The 17,681-nt window shown below is 50.9% G+C and overlaps 1 protein-coding gene across 1 annotated transcript in view; it reads right to left on the reverse strand.

The window, feature by feature from the left end:
* LOC144729015 (voltage-gated inwardly rectifying potassium channel KCNH6-like) overlaps positions 1-16,489 on the reverse strand; it is a 51,681-nt gene extending 35,192 nt beyond the window's left edge. The window contains exons 1-4 of the mRNA XM_078608848.1: positions 16,337-16,489; positions 10,370-10,769; positions 9,464-9,576; positions 3,479-3,711 (exon numbers count right to left, since the gene is read on the reverse strand). Of these exons, the coding sequence (XP_078464974.1) occupies positions 3,479-3,711; positions 9,464-9,576; positions 10,370-10,769; positions 16,337-16,361 (771 nt within the window). The 5' untranslated portion in view covers positions 16,362-16,489. The remainder of the gene's footprint in view (positions 1-3,478; positions 3,712-9,463; positions 9,577-10,369; positions 10,770-16,336) is intronic.
* Positions 16,490-17,681: the final 1,192 nt, after the last annotated feature.

The following is a 17,681-nucleotide window of genomic DNA, read 5'->3' on the forward strand; positions in this document are numbered from 1 at the left end:
CATTTTTTCTTGAGAAATTAGTGTTGGGGATACACACACATCTCCTTCTCTAAGTGATGCACGTCCCACTATTTGGCATGGTGTGGTTGCATTTAGACGAAGTATAAAATCTCAATCCTGCTTTCATTGTATTGCATGATTTGCAGCTTAAATCAGAGCTATACAGCCAAAGCAAATGTCAACGCATTAATTCGTCGTGAAGTCGATGTTTGGGCCACCGTGTATATCCATGACATGGCCCGATTCCGTAAAGGATCACTGTCGGTGATGTGTGAAAGGTTCGAGGTGGCCAAGTGGCTCAGAGCATGGAGACCCTGGGTTTGAATCCAGGTTTCAACCGCAACGCTATTCATCCGCTCTCTCAAGCGAAGCCAGTTTCATAGTTTTAGCTCGGTCGACAATGACTACCCAAGACATTTGACAAATTCAGTTTGATGTTTCGCTCAAATTGCCTAAATTCCAGCTCGGATTTGGATTTAATCGACACGGGACAAACACTTTGCACGAGGGGGGGGGGGGGGTCCCAGCGTGGATGAAGAGGCCGAGTGAAGTGGATTGAGAAGAAGTTCTGTGAGGGGTCATCTTTCGGGGCCTTTGTCTGACACAGGGCGATGCACTGCCAGCTTCCGGAGTTGCACTTGCACAGGTCTTTGTCTTAGGGTACGACACCAGTGACTCAATCAGAATATCATTTTGGAAACAAAATATAAAACATTGCTGTCAAATTGAAAAGTGTTTACAGCACGGATGAGCATAATGCACGCTTATAGTATTACAGCAATCTACACGCATAGCGCTATTACGTCTGTATGTGCATGGTCTGTATTAGATGGAGGTATTGACTTTGCTCCTGAATCAGGTTTTTACACATATAGCACTGAATGCGTAAGGCACCATCGCCCTCTGCTGACAGAGTTGCAATTTTACACGCGTATCGGTCCATCGTGCGATGTAGATACATTCGCCTGTACCCTGGGAGCCTCAGCTGGGTCTCGTGACTCGCTATCCGACGGGAGCTGCCAGGTTTTCGTAGCAGTCAGCGATGATGGCTACACACATCATATTTGAATTAAGTGATTCTCGAGTAATTGTATTGTTTTAGTTTAGCAAACTTGGACCATCACGCTGGCACGCAATGTTTCCACTCTTGCGAATTACGGCACGGGGGGATCTTTGACGTCCACTGTGCAGCAGACGGCGCCGACTATTGTTACGCTTCGTACACACACCGCGGTATAATCCAGCGCGGCTGTTGGATTTCGAACCGGGAAACCTCTGCGACGAGCGGCGAACGGCTCAACCGCTTGGCCGCGTCTCCTAGGGGATGCTTTCAGAGCCAGGACGCAACCTTTGACCGCGCGGTCCCTCGTGAGCACAGCGCACGCCACCAGCAGCGCGCACGGGCCACGCTTCGCGCGCTACCGGACGAGCATTGATTCATAGCCCCCTGCAAATTGATGGATTTTTTTTCCATCAATTGAGTTATTTTGGTCACCAGTTTAAATATATATTGGCTGCAGGGAGTCGTGAGCATTGGGTGTTTGTGTGCATGCATACGTGTATGTGTGTGTGTCTCTATATGTGTGGGTGGAGTGGTAGTGTCGTAGTTAGCAGGGTGCACTACACACCCGACGAGGCGAGTTCGATTCCCACCCACAGCCAACACCGGTGAAGAATGATCTGAAACGGTGCTGGGCCTTCCCCAGGTCGACTCCGCCTCAAATGAATACCTGGTGCGGTGTGTGAACATTGCTACTCGGGAGACAAAGGCGGCCGGGCGTGGTGATGGCCACCCACCCAATCATGTGCCATGCCGAGCTTCACAGTTCGCGAACAGCACATGCCCCAAAAGTCAGTGAATGCTACACGAGGGATCTTTATCTTGTCTTTGTGGTATGCGTTGTGCTTCTTGTGCCAACCGTGTTGTGTGTCACAGCCTTCTCGTGTTTCCCAAATTCTGCCTCGGGGACGGCGTCGAAGCCACGCGAAACGAATCGCGATTGTTTACCATGTCCGCACGCGTGCGCGTGGTGAGGCTCGAGAGGCACAAAGAGAGAGACGAGAGAGATCCTCATGGAACGACGAGACAATGATCATCCATCTCCATTTGCACGCACGCACGACGCTTCACCAGGTAAATCTACCTGTGCGGATGCGACGCGCGCGCGAGCGATGCAACACGAGCCAGGGTATTGTGTGCCCCCTTTGTTTATCTGTGCACCACGGTTGTTGATGCAGAGAGGCCTGTTTACTCGAACAATACTCAATAGACATCCTCCTGCTGCTATCGCGGACGTATTATATTGCGACAATGAGCCCTGTGCGGGGCCACTACCACGTGCATGGCTTCTGCTGCTGCTGCTGCTGCGTAATTTCATCGGTAGTTTTCTGCCAACACGGAACGCCATATGTTCCTCGCGTGCAGTATTCCCATGCACGTCTGCCGCTCCGTGTGCAACATTCTGCTTACTGGGTAACACAATCAAACTGCAATTTTCGCTAATGGCACGATGAAATTAAATTACTCACAAATGGAAAACAAAATGTAATTGAAGAATGATTGATTGCGTTGGGCTTGTAAAGTATAAAATGTAAAATAAAAATCACGTTAGTGGATATGCCCGACACTTCGTTTCGTTAACAGTGTCACGGAGTCCCGAGACACACATTTGCAGAAGCTTACCGCTTGAGATATTTGGTCCATTCCTTGTTCTAATCACGATGGCCTCCCCAAGCTGAAAGGGTGATTTGACAATCCTTTACTCATGTTCCTAGGTTTGTCAAAGTACGTTACCGTATTTATTTACCCAGGAATGCCTCACTCGCCGAGTCTCGGTAGTAGGTTTTAAGGGGGTCTCGCCAAGGTACGCAGTAGGGGGCGATGTTGCTCTAATTTTCCATCGAGGATTTTGTATTTTGGCCAAATGTGGACCGTGACGCTGGCACACATGGGCGACTATTTTTCAGACGTCATCGGATCTTGTACACTCGCATGTGAAGCAGATGAATGTTTAACGTGCCCGCCACAGTATTAACCAGGGCTGCCCTGGAGTGCTAACCGCGGACCTCTGCTACCAGCTGTAAAACGTGCTGGCGCTCTAAACTATTAAAAAAATGTTCCCCGGGCAAGGCCCACTGAGCAATAGAGCTGTTTCTTTCAGAAGCTACCTGGCCAAAAATGATACCTCAACGAAGTGGCCTGTCACGTGGAAATGTATAGTAGGAGCCAAAAACTCTAAACGCGTGTTTTTTAAATGCGGAGGGAAAACCCGGAGGACCCGGAGAAAAATCCATACGACCACGGGGAGAGCATGCAAACTCATAATATACGGCAAACTCCAGGGTCGGGATCGAGCCCACAACCTCCTGTATACCAGGCGAGGTAGTTAACATCTCCCAGCCACCGTGGCGCTCGACCCTGCTACTTGCGACGCAGCGCCCAACCGCACGGTGCAGGCGCGCCACGTCGCTCGCTCACCTGCGTGACCTTCTCGGTGACGTTCTGCGTTCGCTCCTTGACGCGCGGGGCGATGAGGCGGCGCTCCGAGGTGGGCGGCGACACGGGCGAGGCGCCCGTGTGCAGCTCGGCCAAGTTGAGCGTGAGCTGCGGGAGTTTGCTCAGCGCCCGGTAGCGCATCAGGTCCGAGTCGGACGTCGAGTTGAGCAGCGGCGGCTTCACGTGGTTGCCCGTGCCGCCCTCCGCCGCCCCCACTTTGGCACGGGCCAGAGCAGCGGCAGTAGGCGGGGGCGGGCGGGGGGGCATTGAAAATGTGAACGAGAAACGAGAAACGCGTGAGTGGAACTGAGCGAGGCGCAGACTGGTGGTGGGGTCACGTGATCCGCAGGCCGAACCAGCCGTCCAGGATCATTCTTGCACTAATTATGTTTTAGCGGCCTTAAAATCATACAAAGCAATACAATTCGGAGCTTAACTGCAATGCAAGTTCACGTATTTGCATCTTGTTCATTTTACACGCTTGCATTGGTTGTTACGATACAATCGCTGTATTGCAGCATCTGAACGCTGATAATTAATGGATAGATACAAAATAATTCTGAACATGAAATGGAACATTGCCCCAGTTGCCATTAAAACCATTTCGTGGATTGGAAGGGCGCCAATTAGTTTTTTTTGCAAATTAACTTATACTTAATTATAATTATGAATAACCAAGGGATAACACTTCCGTCCATGTAAACAAACGCACAATACATCTGAGCGTAATTGAAATTAATTTTTTTGTCTTTATTCGTTTTAAAAAATGTTGCATGAACTAACAATGTTAATTGCATTATAATAACATCATACGCATCTCTAATAGGTTAAATTAATATTGCAGGGTGCAAACTGCACATTTTAATCGGAGCACTGATTAGAACGGACGACCTCAAGCCGCAAAAACTCAAGGCCCGTTATTGTTCACGTCCATTACGGAAGAGGTGAAACAAAAAACAATAAACCAAACACGACCCGTTTGGTCTCGGCGGAGTGCGAAGCGTGCGGAAAGTGGGAGCCGCTCACTCGCCAACTCCGCTCTCGCGCGGACGCCGCCGGCACGCCGCTTCACGGAGTCGGCCACGTACGGTGCGAAAGAAGTCCGACATTGTGCGTGCAGAGCGCTCGCAACTGCGTTTCGATACGACGTTGAAACAACAACAACGATACGAACGGGAACGTGAGTCAGTGGAAAGGCTGCAGGCGCAGGGGCGTGAACGCGGACCACGCGAAGGCCAATAGCGAGGGACTGCCATGCGCGGTGCGGGGAGACGAACGGCACGAGTTTCACTCGTCGGCTACGATGATGGCATCACGACACAGTGGCTAGTAGAAGAATCACTTTGTGGCTAAAAAGGATGCTGCTTTTTCTTCTGCTTTCAAATTAACTTGTAATCAATGAAAAATAATCGTAATAATAATAATCAATAATCTACTCCTGTACCTTGTAATTTACCACCCCCAGGATGGTGACCGCTGTGAGCAGTGGCTTGTGCGCAATGAAGTGTCCTAGCGCGGATGGCACGGGCCCTGGTGCAAGGGGATGCAATGGGGGCCTCCGACCTATTCCCTCTCCTCTCGGCAGCCCGGCGCCTGGGCCCCTCGGAGCCGTGGGTGCAGGCGGCGCAGCTGCACCGCCTGCACACTCCATTGCCACGCCACAGCAGCCGCAGGCGCTTCTCATCACGCCCCCCCCGACTGTATCCAAAACCTCAACACACTCGTCAATAACTCCCCTACCGTCTGCGTGTAATCGGCGACGTTTCTTCAGAGCACACAGATGACGCTGTGCACGAGGGCGATTTGGGGCAGAGTTCGTGGCGAGTGTGTTGCACGTCGTTGTGCTTGTGCACTGCTGGCAGCACCGTGTGAGGAATGAATGTCCGAATGTTTTAAATGTCATGATCTGGAAACCTTTGGTCGTGTTTGCGCCAACAAAAACGGCCCGTCGGCAGATGTCTTATCACAAAGCATTTCTGCAAAGCCGCGAACGAAGGTTAATTAAGGGTGGCGACAACATTTGTGTTGTTGGTCTTGGGGGAAATAGGCCAAGAGGCAGAACGACGCTGCTTGAAGACTTCACTAGAAGGAGTCTATCGAGTGAAATGAAGGAGACAGCTGAAGATCACAAGAACGTAGGGACACGACGAGGGCTACAGACGAGGGAGGGGGGCATCCTGCTGAACCAAGGAGCTTGCTGGGTTTGTTTGTCGCGATATTGATCACGAATCTCATCAAGGCGTTTGTTGAAAAGTCCCCCGGTGAATCAGCTTCCACAACTCTGCCCGTTCCAGCCATCCGACATCTCGTTATAAATATATAAATAAACATCCTCGTAATTTTTATTCTGAATTTTCCTACACGAAGCTTCGACTCGGACAGGACGGAAGGAGCTGCTCGAGCCAAAGATCTGTCGAGTGAAGAAGAGAGAGAGAGAGACTCTTTTATCTCGGTCCACTCCGCACGTTCAAGTTCCTCCATAGAAGTCGCTGAGGCAAATCAGCGTGCGCTCCAGTCTGTGTGGATGGTACTTGGGGTTCCAGTTGACTGATTGTCTCCGCCTTGTCAAATCATAATTTCTCGCCCTTCCTTTGCAAAACAATTTTGTCACGTTTTTTAATGTTTACGACCGATTCCTGTAACGTGTACCGATATTCGCCGCCTGTATCGCGAGCTGTGTAACCACGATTGCAACTAACAGCTGCACTGTATAACATCTGTACCCTCGCAAGATACCCGTGAAAGAAACTTACAGCTCATTGGGGCCTTCCTGCTGAAATGAAATGTAATGTAAAAAAATCGAATATGTAAACCGTATTTATTTAAAATGTAATATCACCCCCACTCATGTGGGTATCAATACATTGTACACTAAAATAAAATGCGAAGACAATTAAATCATGTTGAAGTAAAAGCCATGAGAAAATAACAAACACTGAGGCCTGATTCACCGCCGGCAAGGTATTACAGATTACAAATTACATTTCCTCGTTCCATTTCATACGTAGGCTTTCACAGCCAATATGATTTATAATAGTTTTATGGGCGGTAAGGTTGTATCAGTAAAATTGTGTGTCGTCACCCGTCCTCCACCCGACACGGCCACCAAATAAAAGTGTCACGCGAATCAAAGCTGCCAAATGTCGTACTGCTTCAGCAGCACACCACCGGCGTTGTTGTTGTTGTTGTTTTGTTGTTGTTGTTGGCCTTGGAGGGGAATGTCAACGACGTTGAAGTGGCTGCAGACGTTTCACTGGAGACCGCATTCAGCACCATCAGGTTGTTAACGGGAGCTCACATCTCGAGAAGGACCCAGTGTAGATGTTGTGAGACCGCTCCCCAACAACAACAACACAGGTGGCGCTGCCGAAGCAGTAAGACATCCGTCTCCTTTGATTCACGTGACTCTTTAATTAATTGACCGTGTCGGGTGGAGGAGGGTTTACGACACACATTTTTAACCCAAAAGAAACCAATTTTGTTCACGAACCAAGGAAGCGGGCAGTTTCAGTCGCGAAAAAACCCAATTCCTGCCAGAGCAGGGGCAGGGGGGCGCCCTGCGCTGACGACGCAGGGCTGTGCCACGCGGAAACCTTCAACGCTTGACTGGGAAAGTTGCATGCAGCAGTTGTCTGGCAGTTGCTTCTGATCACCGTCTCACTTGGCCGCCGACTTATTTTTTACTTTGCCTTGTTTTGGTTTTTGTTGTTCACTTTGCTGACATTTGTCCACGTTAATTGATGGGTTTTGCCACGATTCTTGTCTCTCGCTTGTCTGATCGGCATTTAGTCTCATTATTTTCTTCCGTTTTGAATATTTAGTTTTGCATTGATAGCAGCATACTCTTATGCAATTCACTTCTGATTGTTGTCTAACTCATTTGGTTGGCAGGTTTTTAATTTCAATTCTCCTTAGTTCGTTTATGTGTCTTTCATACTTTTCGTGTGTTCATTGTTTCATTTTCTTGCGAGCCTTGTTGAGGTTATTTTGCATTTAACTGTTCATCACTAAGTGGACACATTGCGTGCGCACGACTGCCGTAGTCCTGCATTTCTCTGCCCGATGCCAGATCCTCATCGACAAAAAGAGAGACGTCTGCTCTCCAACTGTTGCTCTCCCGGTTGAAGAGTGGCCGACGTGGACCCAGCAACCTGACGATGCCACAGCCGCCGCCGCGTCTCACCTCGGAACGCCCCACGCGGTCTCAGCCGGCGAGCAACGACGCGTCGATTCGCCCGCTCTGAAATCGATTCTTACGACACACGTGTCGAAACTGCACGTGCGCAACATCGATTATGGGCGATTGCTTATTATTATTTGCGTATTATAACCGGATGTCACGTTTAGGCGCATGGGACAATCAAAACAGTGCGAGCGAGACGAGAATGAAGCCAGAGAGGATACAAACGAAATTGTACAAATGGGACAACATATTAAATAAATAAAGAAACCCCCGTGACCCTGTGTCATGGCCCCAAATCAAGTTTCTGGGGTGAGTGGGGGTGAGTCGGTGCATACCTCATTTGCATGCACACGTCATTAAAACTCCCAGGGGTCAGCGTGAGCAGTGGCTGTGGTTTTTCTGCGAAGGGTCGGTGAACTGCGGGGCACCTTCATGCTCCCGTTGGGGATTGACTTTCAAGTGGCCATTAATATCCGTAAAATCCGTCAAAGAACCTGGCATAAAATATGCAGAGGCTGCACTCGATTGGTGCATTATGCATGGAAGACAGAAGCACGTGGGCTACATTATTTATCTCCGGCGGCGATCGCGGGGAAGGTGAGGAGAGTGCACGCAGCCCTTAATGATGAACACCACCTTCACCCGAGCTGAACCAAACCTGACCGCGCAGAGTCAGGTGTCTTATCCGATGTTATCGGCTCACGCACATGGGCTCTGCCAAGGGGCATCGCTTACCTAGTAATCGCGTGCCGACGGCGCACGCCATGCGGAGGGTGCAACTTGAAAGTTCGGAAGAGAACGTGGTAGGAAAGTTCCACTGCGCAAGGCCTTCGCGGTTGTGTTGTATGGCTCTCCGGTGCCAAACAACACGCGACACAGTCCGAAAACACATCGGCAGGAGGGTGCCGTAGATGTAATCTGGAGGACGACGCATTGAGACTGTGATCGATGGGACGTGAGCGCAGGTGCTGGAGGAGGGCAGGTTAGCCGGACGGACATTGGAGCGGCTCCCAGAGGCCAGCGACCTCTGGGAAGACCTCAAGCCAGAGACGGTAGTGGTGGTGAGCAAGGAGAGCTGTTGGAGGTCACGTGTTCTCTGCGCAACAGCTCTCAGGAGGAAGACATCAATGGCGAGGTGCGGTGGCATCAACGGCACTGGCCATGATGCCCTCTTTAACTCGACTAACCATGATACGGACTATTAATAGAGTCGAGCCACAATGCATAAAGATCTTTGGACGTGAACGTGCCTGCGGTGTGTGCCGCCCTAGCATTGCACAAGTTACATCAGTCAGACGTAGTCCCTTTGACACGCGCGGGTGATTCCGATAATGTGAAATGGGCCACATTTCTCTGCTCATTCACCGGGGCTGTCACGGCGCTCACGCCGTCCCCAGCGAGGCCAGTGGATTGACAGCGCCCCCCCTCCCCCCCGGTGCATACCGGGTGGAATATAAAAAAGTGCCGTCGCACGACGTTGACCCATCGCGTCCCGGCACGGACCGGAGTGGCGCTTGCCGGGGGACGAGTTGATGACGGCTACGATTTACCGCGTGACCCCGAGTGAACTTTACTCCAATAGCTTCTTTTACAGCGGCCCAATAGAGAGACAATCACCCGTGATCCAGTCATCCATCAAAACGCGCGCGCGCAACCTCCTGTTCATCCGCACGCCACCGACATCATCCGTCCAATTTAATGTCAAACCGCTTGAATAACCATGAAAGGATAACCTAAAAAAAAACTCTTCTAAAAAAATTACGTTTAATGATGTGATCGCTTACCGGAGCTGGAGTGGCGGGTGTGGAAGCTCCGTTTGACCCTGTCGCCCCACGCCCCAATTTCCACGTCGTCGACGGAGGAAGCTCGTCGCAAACTCCGCACGCTCTCGCGTGACCTGGCACAACGGACGGCGCGCGCGCGAGCAGCCTGCTGAGAAGCGGTCGTGTTCACAGCGGTGGTTCCCCGCGCCCCGCGCCATCGCCGCGTCGCGCGCTTTCAGATGCTCGCTTCTGCGGCCATCTGGAACGCCCTTTCTTAGAAAGCCACTGGAGATATGCATTTGTAAGATCCAGATTGAAAAATAATTTCTGTAGAGCTGCTTTTTGCAGTTTGTTGTCCTTCTCCCGCACCTTCGATTTGCGCGATTGGCTACGTACGGTGCGAAAAAAGTTCAACATGCAGTACATAGAATATAGCTGGGTAGATTTTTTTACGACTCAAGTAATAATAATAATAATGACTATATATGTGAATGAATTTACCCAGGAGAGTCTCACAAGAGTTTTTGAAGAGGGTTCTGCATTGAGACGTTTGGCCTGTTCTCATGTTGCCCAGAGAATATCTGGCGGCCATAGCAAGTAGAGATAACACTCACAGGCGCACACCAACGGACCAATTCTCTGTCCCACAATCTGATGGCCACATTAGAGGCGAGCGAGTTTGGGAATCGATGTTGGAGAATTCGGAATATTTGCGTGGTATCATCATCACAACAGTGGGCATCAAATCAGAGCTCAGCTGCACTTGCTACGCGGAGGGTGACCAACACAGCCGCCTTCGTAGAACATTCACTTCAATCGAATCCGTATTGGTGAGAAAAACTCACCAGAACAGAAAAACGCCATCAAGACATGAACTGCATGGGTCAAGAAAGGAAGGGAACGGCAGCCATGGCGACAAGACGGTACCTGGAGCGCGTGAGGCTGGAGCTGGAGCCCCTGAGGGGATGGCCCACGGCGAGGCGGTCGCGGTTCCAGCGGAGGAACGGATAGGGCCCCACCTCCATCTCGGCCTGCGACCCGGACTCCTCTCCCGCGGCCGCCGCCGCCGTCTTCCGTCCGCCGGGCGTGGGTACGGCGTCCGGGCTGAGGTTGAGCGGCGTGGTGACATCGGCGTCCGAGCCCTTGCCGGAGCAGCGGTGGCGGCTGACGCTCGCCACCATGGCCATCGACTCGGGGCTCTCCCCGCCGCCGCCGCCGCTAAGGGCCGAAGCGACCGCGGCCTCGGGGTCGCGGCGGGACAGCGAGCGCCGGCTGCCGGAGAGCGCGCGGAGGGACGGGAGCCCCAGCCGGAAGGGCAGCCCCGAATCTGCGGGGAAAGGGCGGCGGTGGTGAGTGGCGTCGTGGGACTCGGCACCCGCGGCGGTCAGGCCGCTTGCCGGAGGTGGTGAGGGCTGTTTCAGAATCTGTACTCATCCTGGAGAAATCCCATGAGCTATGAAGCTCTTTTGCACGGATGTCCAGCATCTGACCGCATGTCGCCACGTCAGTCGTGCGGATTGGTGCACGTGGGTAGCATCGATATTGAAGCGTGAGACATATTGCTGCACGGCCCTCGGCTGACTTCACGCCACCACAGCCGACAGCAACACCCGTGTTTTATGCCCATCCAAGCTCTATCCAGGTTCAACGCTGCTTAGCTTCTGATATCTGACGAGACCGGGCACATTCTGGTGATTAAGTCATCATGTTTGGTGAAAACGGGTAAGGTAAAAATGCACCTGCAGGCCTCCAACACTCCAGAATTCACTGAGGTCTCATTGAGTCGCCACCGTGTTCATGAATGTGAGTGTGTGTGCATCACACAGCCACAATGGGATTGTCGAAAATTAATTAGACACTTAATTAGACACTCTGTACACACATTAATCCATTCAGAATGTAATTGTCCGAATGCTTACAGACGTAAGATGCACATTCCGAGACGAGCCTAACTAAACCACGCACACACACACACTACACACTACAACACTACACACTACAACACTACACACCACAACACTACACACACACACTACACACTACAACACTACACACTACAACACTACACACTACAACACTACACACCACAACACTACACACTACAACACTACACACTACAACACTACACACCACAACACTACACACCACAACACTACACACTACAACACTACACACTACAACACTACACACCACAACACTACACACTACACACCACAACACTACACACTACAACACTACACACCACAACACTACACACTACAACACTACACACTACAACACTACACACCACAACACTACACACTACACACCACAACACTACAAACCACAACACTACACACCACAACACTACACACTACAACACTACACACTACAACACTACACACCACAACACTACACACCACAACACTACACACCACAACACTACACAGCACAACACTACACATTACAACACTACAACACTACAACACTACACACCACAACACTACACACTACAACACTACACACCACAACACTACACACCACAACACTACACACTACAACACTACACACCACAACACTACACACCACAACACTACACACTACAACACTACACACCACAACACTACACACCACAACACTACACACCACAACACTACACACTACAACACTACACACTACAACACTACACACTACACACTACAACACTACACACCACAACACTACACACTGAAACACTACACACCACAACACTACACACCACAACACTACACACCACAACACTACACACTACAACACTACACACTACACACTACAACACTACACACCACAACACTACACACTACAACACTACACACTACACACTACAACACTACACACCACAACACTACACACCACAACACTACACACCACAACACTACCCACTACACACCACAAAACTACACACCACAAAACTACACACCACAACACTACCACTACACACCACAACACTACACACTACACACTACAACACTACACACCACAACACTACACACCACAACACTACAACACTACACACTACAACACTACAACACTACACACCACAACACTACACACTACAACACTACACACTACACACCACAACACTACACACTACACACTACAACACTACACACCACAACACTACACACCACAACACTACACACTACAACACTACACACTACAACACTACACACTACAACACTACAACACTACACACCACAACACTACACACTACACACCACAACACTACACACTACAACACTACACACCACAACACTACACACCACAACACTACACACCACAACACTACACACTACAACACTACACACCACAACACTACACACCACAACACTACACACCACAACACTACACACTACAACACTACACACCACAACACTACACACTACAACACTACAACACTACACACCACAACACTACACACTACAACACTACACACCACAACACTACACACCACAACACTACACACCACAACACTACACACTACACACCACAACACACCACACCATAACACTACACACCACAACACTACACACCACAACACTACACACTACACACCACAACACACCACACCATAACACTACACACCACAACACTACACACTACAACACTACACACCACAACACTACACACCACAACACTACACACTACACACCACAACACACCACACCATAACACTACACACCACAACACTACACACCACAACACTACACACTACAACACTACACCACTACACACCACAACACTACACACTACAACACTACACACTACAACACTACACACTACACACCACAACACTACACACTACAACACTACACCACTACACACCACAACACTACACACTACAACACTACACACTACAACACTACACACCACAACACTACACACTACAACACTACACACTACACACCACAACACTACACACCACAACACTACAACACTACACACCACAACACTACACACCACAACACTACACACTACACACTACAACACTACACACTACAACACTACACACTACACACCACAACACTACACACTACAACACTACACACTACACCACTACACACTACAACACTACACACTACAACACTACACACTACAACACTACACACCACAACACTACACACTACAACACTACACACTACACACCACAACACTACACACCACAACACTACACACTACAACACTACACACCACAACACTACACACCACAACACTACACACTACACACTACAACACTACACACTACAACACTACAACACTACACACTACAACACTACACACGCAGCTGTGGGTCCTGGTGAACACACAGGTGAACATTTACACATTCTTTTCAACCAAGCCAAGTAGTTTTTCACAAAGGAATGAGATTGAGACTTTAAAACGTCAGCTGAATGGATCACTTTACATCTCAACACGACCTCCGATTGAAGCCGCCCGTTCTAACTTAGCGCTACTTTAATGTAACCCAAGCGGCGTTGCCGTGTTTTCCCTTCTCAGTCTCGCAATAATCTTTGATCAGCCGCTCGTAACATCCCAGGGACATCTAGAAACGTTTCCCCCGAGCGGCATACCGCGCTGACAATCTTGCCAGCGGCTCCCCGCGTCTCACGCCCGTTCCGGCAGAATGTTCCCGCTGCAGCGGAGAGGGTCTTTGACGCTGCCGCCGTACACATTTCTCTGTAATTGGAAGGTTTATAGGCTATTAAAATTCGAGACAAGGAGACAATTAGAATGAAATCCGGAGAAAACTTTCTCATCACGCTGACTTAGCAGCAGCAGCAGCCGCGCTACGCTTCTGCCCGTGCAGAAAGCGGGAGAGAAGAACCGAGGGCGATGTTAATGAATCTACCTTGTTACATGTTCTACTCGCTAGAGCACATGGCGACCAGGCTAATTGACAGCTACACCAGTATAGCTATTGTTATAAATAGTTGTTCTGAGGATGGGAAGAACTCGGATACTAAAGTGTGAGCTCCCACTCAACAGCATGTGGACCATCGCTGATCCCTCTTTATAATTCTCGAATAACTTGAACATGAGCCGTGGAAAGGTGACTTTTTTCAAGTGGGGGGGGGGGGGGGTAGGATATTCGATGTTGCGATGTGCGGGCGATGCGGCCCCAGTGTCAGCACGCGGTGAATGGTGCCGGTGGGTCCCCCGAGACCCCCGCCCTGGGACTCGTTGGTGCTGCCCCGGCTGCCCCTGGATGCCCCTGGGGAGATCGTTGTCGGTGCTGGGGTCCACGCGTTACCCCTGGGGCTCGTTGCTGTTGAGCCCTGGTTACTGCATCCTCCTGCGTTTGACCTCGTCGACCCCGGGCCAGGCTATGCACTGTCACTCCTCTCTAGTTCCTCTCGGGCTCCTCTCTCTCCGGCGCGTGCGTGCTCTCACCTGGCCCAGCACAACGCGTCTAGATTATTTGGAGTATTTGGCTGCTATAAATGTCTACGTGATGGAAAGCCATTTCGTTGAGCTATCATTTGTGTTCTGACCCGCCCCTCCTGGACATCTGTGAAAAAGAGCTTTATTGCTCATCGGATTCCTCCACTCTAAATATTCAGATTCTGAAAAAGCACATTCCCCCCCCCCCCCCCTCAAAGCTCATTTGACCTTCTCGAACGAAACATTTAGACGATACAGACATTGTCATTGTTGCTGTCAGCGGCAGCGGCGAGCTTATTCCACGTTGTCAAAAAAAGAGGAAGCTTTATTGGAAGTGATGTGCGTTCTTAATCTAATCTGGCCTCTAAGAGGACAAACTGAGCCTTCGGCTAAACAGAGTGCTCGACAATAAACGTTCATGTAGATCTGTCCCAATGTTGGCGCACATCTCTCTTGCCTGCACCCTGCTCACATCCTGACTGGGCACCGCGTGTCACTGTCGGCGTGTCACTGTCGGTGTGTCACTGTTGGTGTGTCATTTCGGCGCTACTGAAAGTACGGCAGCTGCGGTAAACTCGAGCCGGCACTGCCGACGCTGAGCGCCACTCCGCACCTGGCGAGTCGCGCGAGCCACAGCCACACCAGTTGCGTCTTCCCCAAATGTATCAGCGGCAATGGCTGTGGGCCCTCGCTATCGACCAGGAGGCCTGTGGATGATTCCCGGCCATGGCTGGCATCAGCACGGCGAGTGATATCTGAACTAGTCCTTGGCCTCCCCGATTCACCGGCCAGCACTGACCAGCGTGGTGAAGTATGATCAAACAGACCCCATGACCGACACTGTTATGAATTAAATTATGCTCATAGTAAATTGCGCTGTCTTGAGACAACACATTTCCATTCAGAGCGATCCAGAGCTCAATCACTGGCCGCATCCTTCCCGGCCCTCTGCTGGACTCGTGTAGGCGCCGTGACGAGTGACCACAGATGAAACGAGTGCTGTGCTGGACGCGGTGTGCAGAGCGTGTAAATAGTTCCCCGTAGCTGACCCAGACAGATTCAGCTCTGGAGCTACCCCTGTGGCAATGCACGACGCTATGAGCAGAGTCACCTGGACAGCATCGCTCGTCACACGAGAGAGACGGCACGTTCCCCTCCAGCCCCAACTCCCCTGCAGTGGAGCCACCATCCCTCTCCCACGCTGGTCAAACGGTGCCGCCCACTGGTCTACTTTGGTCATCATGGCTCCCGGTGCAAGGAATTAAATTCCGAATAAGCCCCCCACCACCCTGTGCCATTCCCTCCCCCCTTCGTAGCGCCCGTGGCTGGGGGAGTCTTTGGCCACTGGGGGAAGGGAGGGGGGGCTCTGCGCAGTTGCACTGCCTGCACACTCGATAGCTACGCCACTCGTGCCGCGACCTCCCCCGCTGCCCCCCCCCCCCGCCACACTCAGCTCGTTGTTCTCCCACCCGTGCCAGGCGTGCGCCCACTCACACGTGGGGAACTTGGCCCAGCCCATGGCGCGCTGGTTCCGGCTCTCCAGCTCCGGGCTCTCGGCATCGCACACCTCCTCGAAGTCGAGGATGAAGACGACCACATCGCCCTCCTCGTTCTTCACGGGGATGATGTGCGTGGCGCCCAGGAAGCACGATCCTGGGTGGGAGAGACGCGAAGGCGGCAACAGCGGGGGACATTCTCTCGGTCGATCGATTCCGCTGCGACGCGTCGTCTCGTCGTCACTGACGAGACTCGACGCGAGACGCCCCCTCGAGTCACGCGCACTGCATGCGCGTGACACGTGCGGTGGGACACCCCCCCCCCCCACTTTACACGTGGACGCACAATGTTTGACGTGCATTCAACGCACCAGCCGCCCAAAGAGGTACTCTCCACACGGTGACGCACTTAACGCACACCAAGCACACGCAAATCGCTCGCAAATGCGATTTGCGAGTGCAAACACCCGAAAATCACTGCTCACTCGCAAATGGCACGCGCAGTGGCTCCCTCACACGCAAACACACACTGCTCACTCACGAATCACTCACACTGCTTCCTGCTAACTCATGCACACACGAATCATACACTTACTTCTCACTCACACACAATTCACTCACTGCTCACTGATGATGGAACACGTGTGCTGGTTTCTGTATTCTCGCTTGGGACACACATTCCAGAATCATAATTAGGATCTCTATCTATGCTGGAGGAATCCGATGAGCTATGAAGCTCTTTTTTTACAGATGTCCAGTAGGATCGTGTCAGAAGTTAGAACAAACAATACGAAGACACGATAGGAGTGCAAGGTTTACGAAATCTAAGCAAATTATTTAAAAAGTAAAACTAAATTTGTTTTACCATTTAAAAAATTTAAACACATCAAGGGTTTAAACTACGAGCCCTGAACACGTTGACCGGGTCCAGTGATACAACGAGTGGTGTCAGAACGAACCCGCGATGATGCGGTCAATGTAGCACCACGATGATGACTCCCATCGTGTTCACTTCCAGCGAGCGCCAACGCACGCGGAACCACGTGACTATTATTCGTGATTCATCGTCACCAGCAGCCACCGCCAACAAATCAAAACAACAACGTTCGGCACAAAACTAAAACGGACACGAGCAACAGGAAAAGTGAAACGACAACGGGTTTCTCTGTTGTATTTTTTGGGGTCGTGTTCGTTTGGGATGGTGTCCGACGTTTCGTTCCAGCTGCCGGGAGCCTCTTTGTAAACAAGCGCGAGATGAACTAACGTATTCTCATGACCACAAACGCTCCGACCACCATGTTTTAAAGCCCGAATTGGGAGTGCGTCGTGCATCATAGCAAGGG

This window comes from Lampetra planeri, chromosome 31, assembly GCF_965212315.1.
Source record: "Lampetra planeri chromosome 31, kcLamPlan1.2.h2, whole genome shotgun sequence".
Lineage (NCBI taxonomy): Eukaryota > Metazoa > Chordata > Hyperoartia > Petromyzontiformes > Petromyzontidae > Lampetra > Lampetra planeri.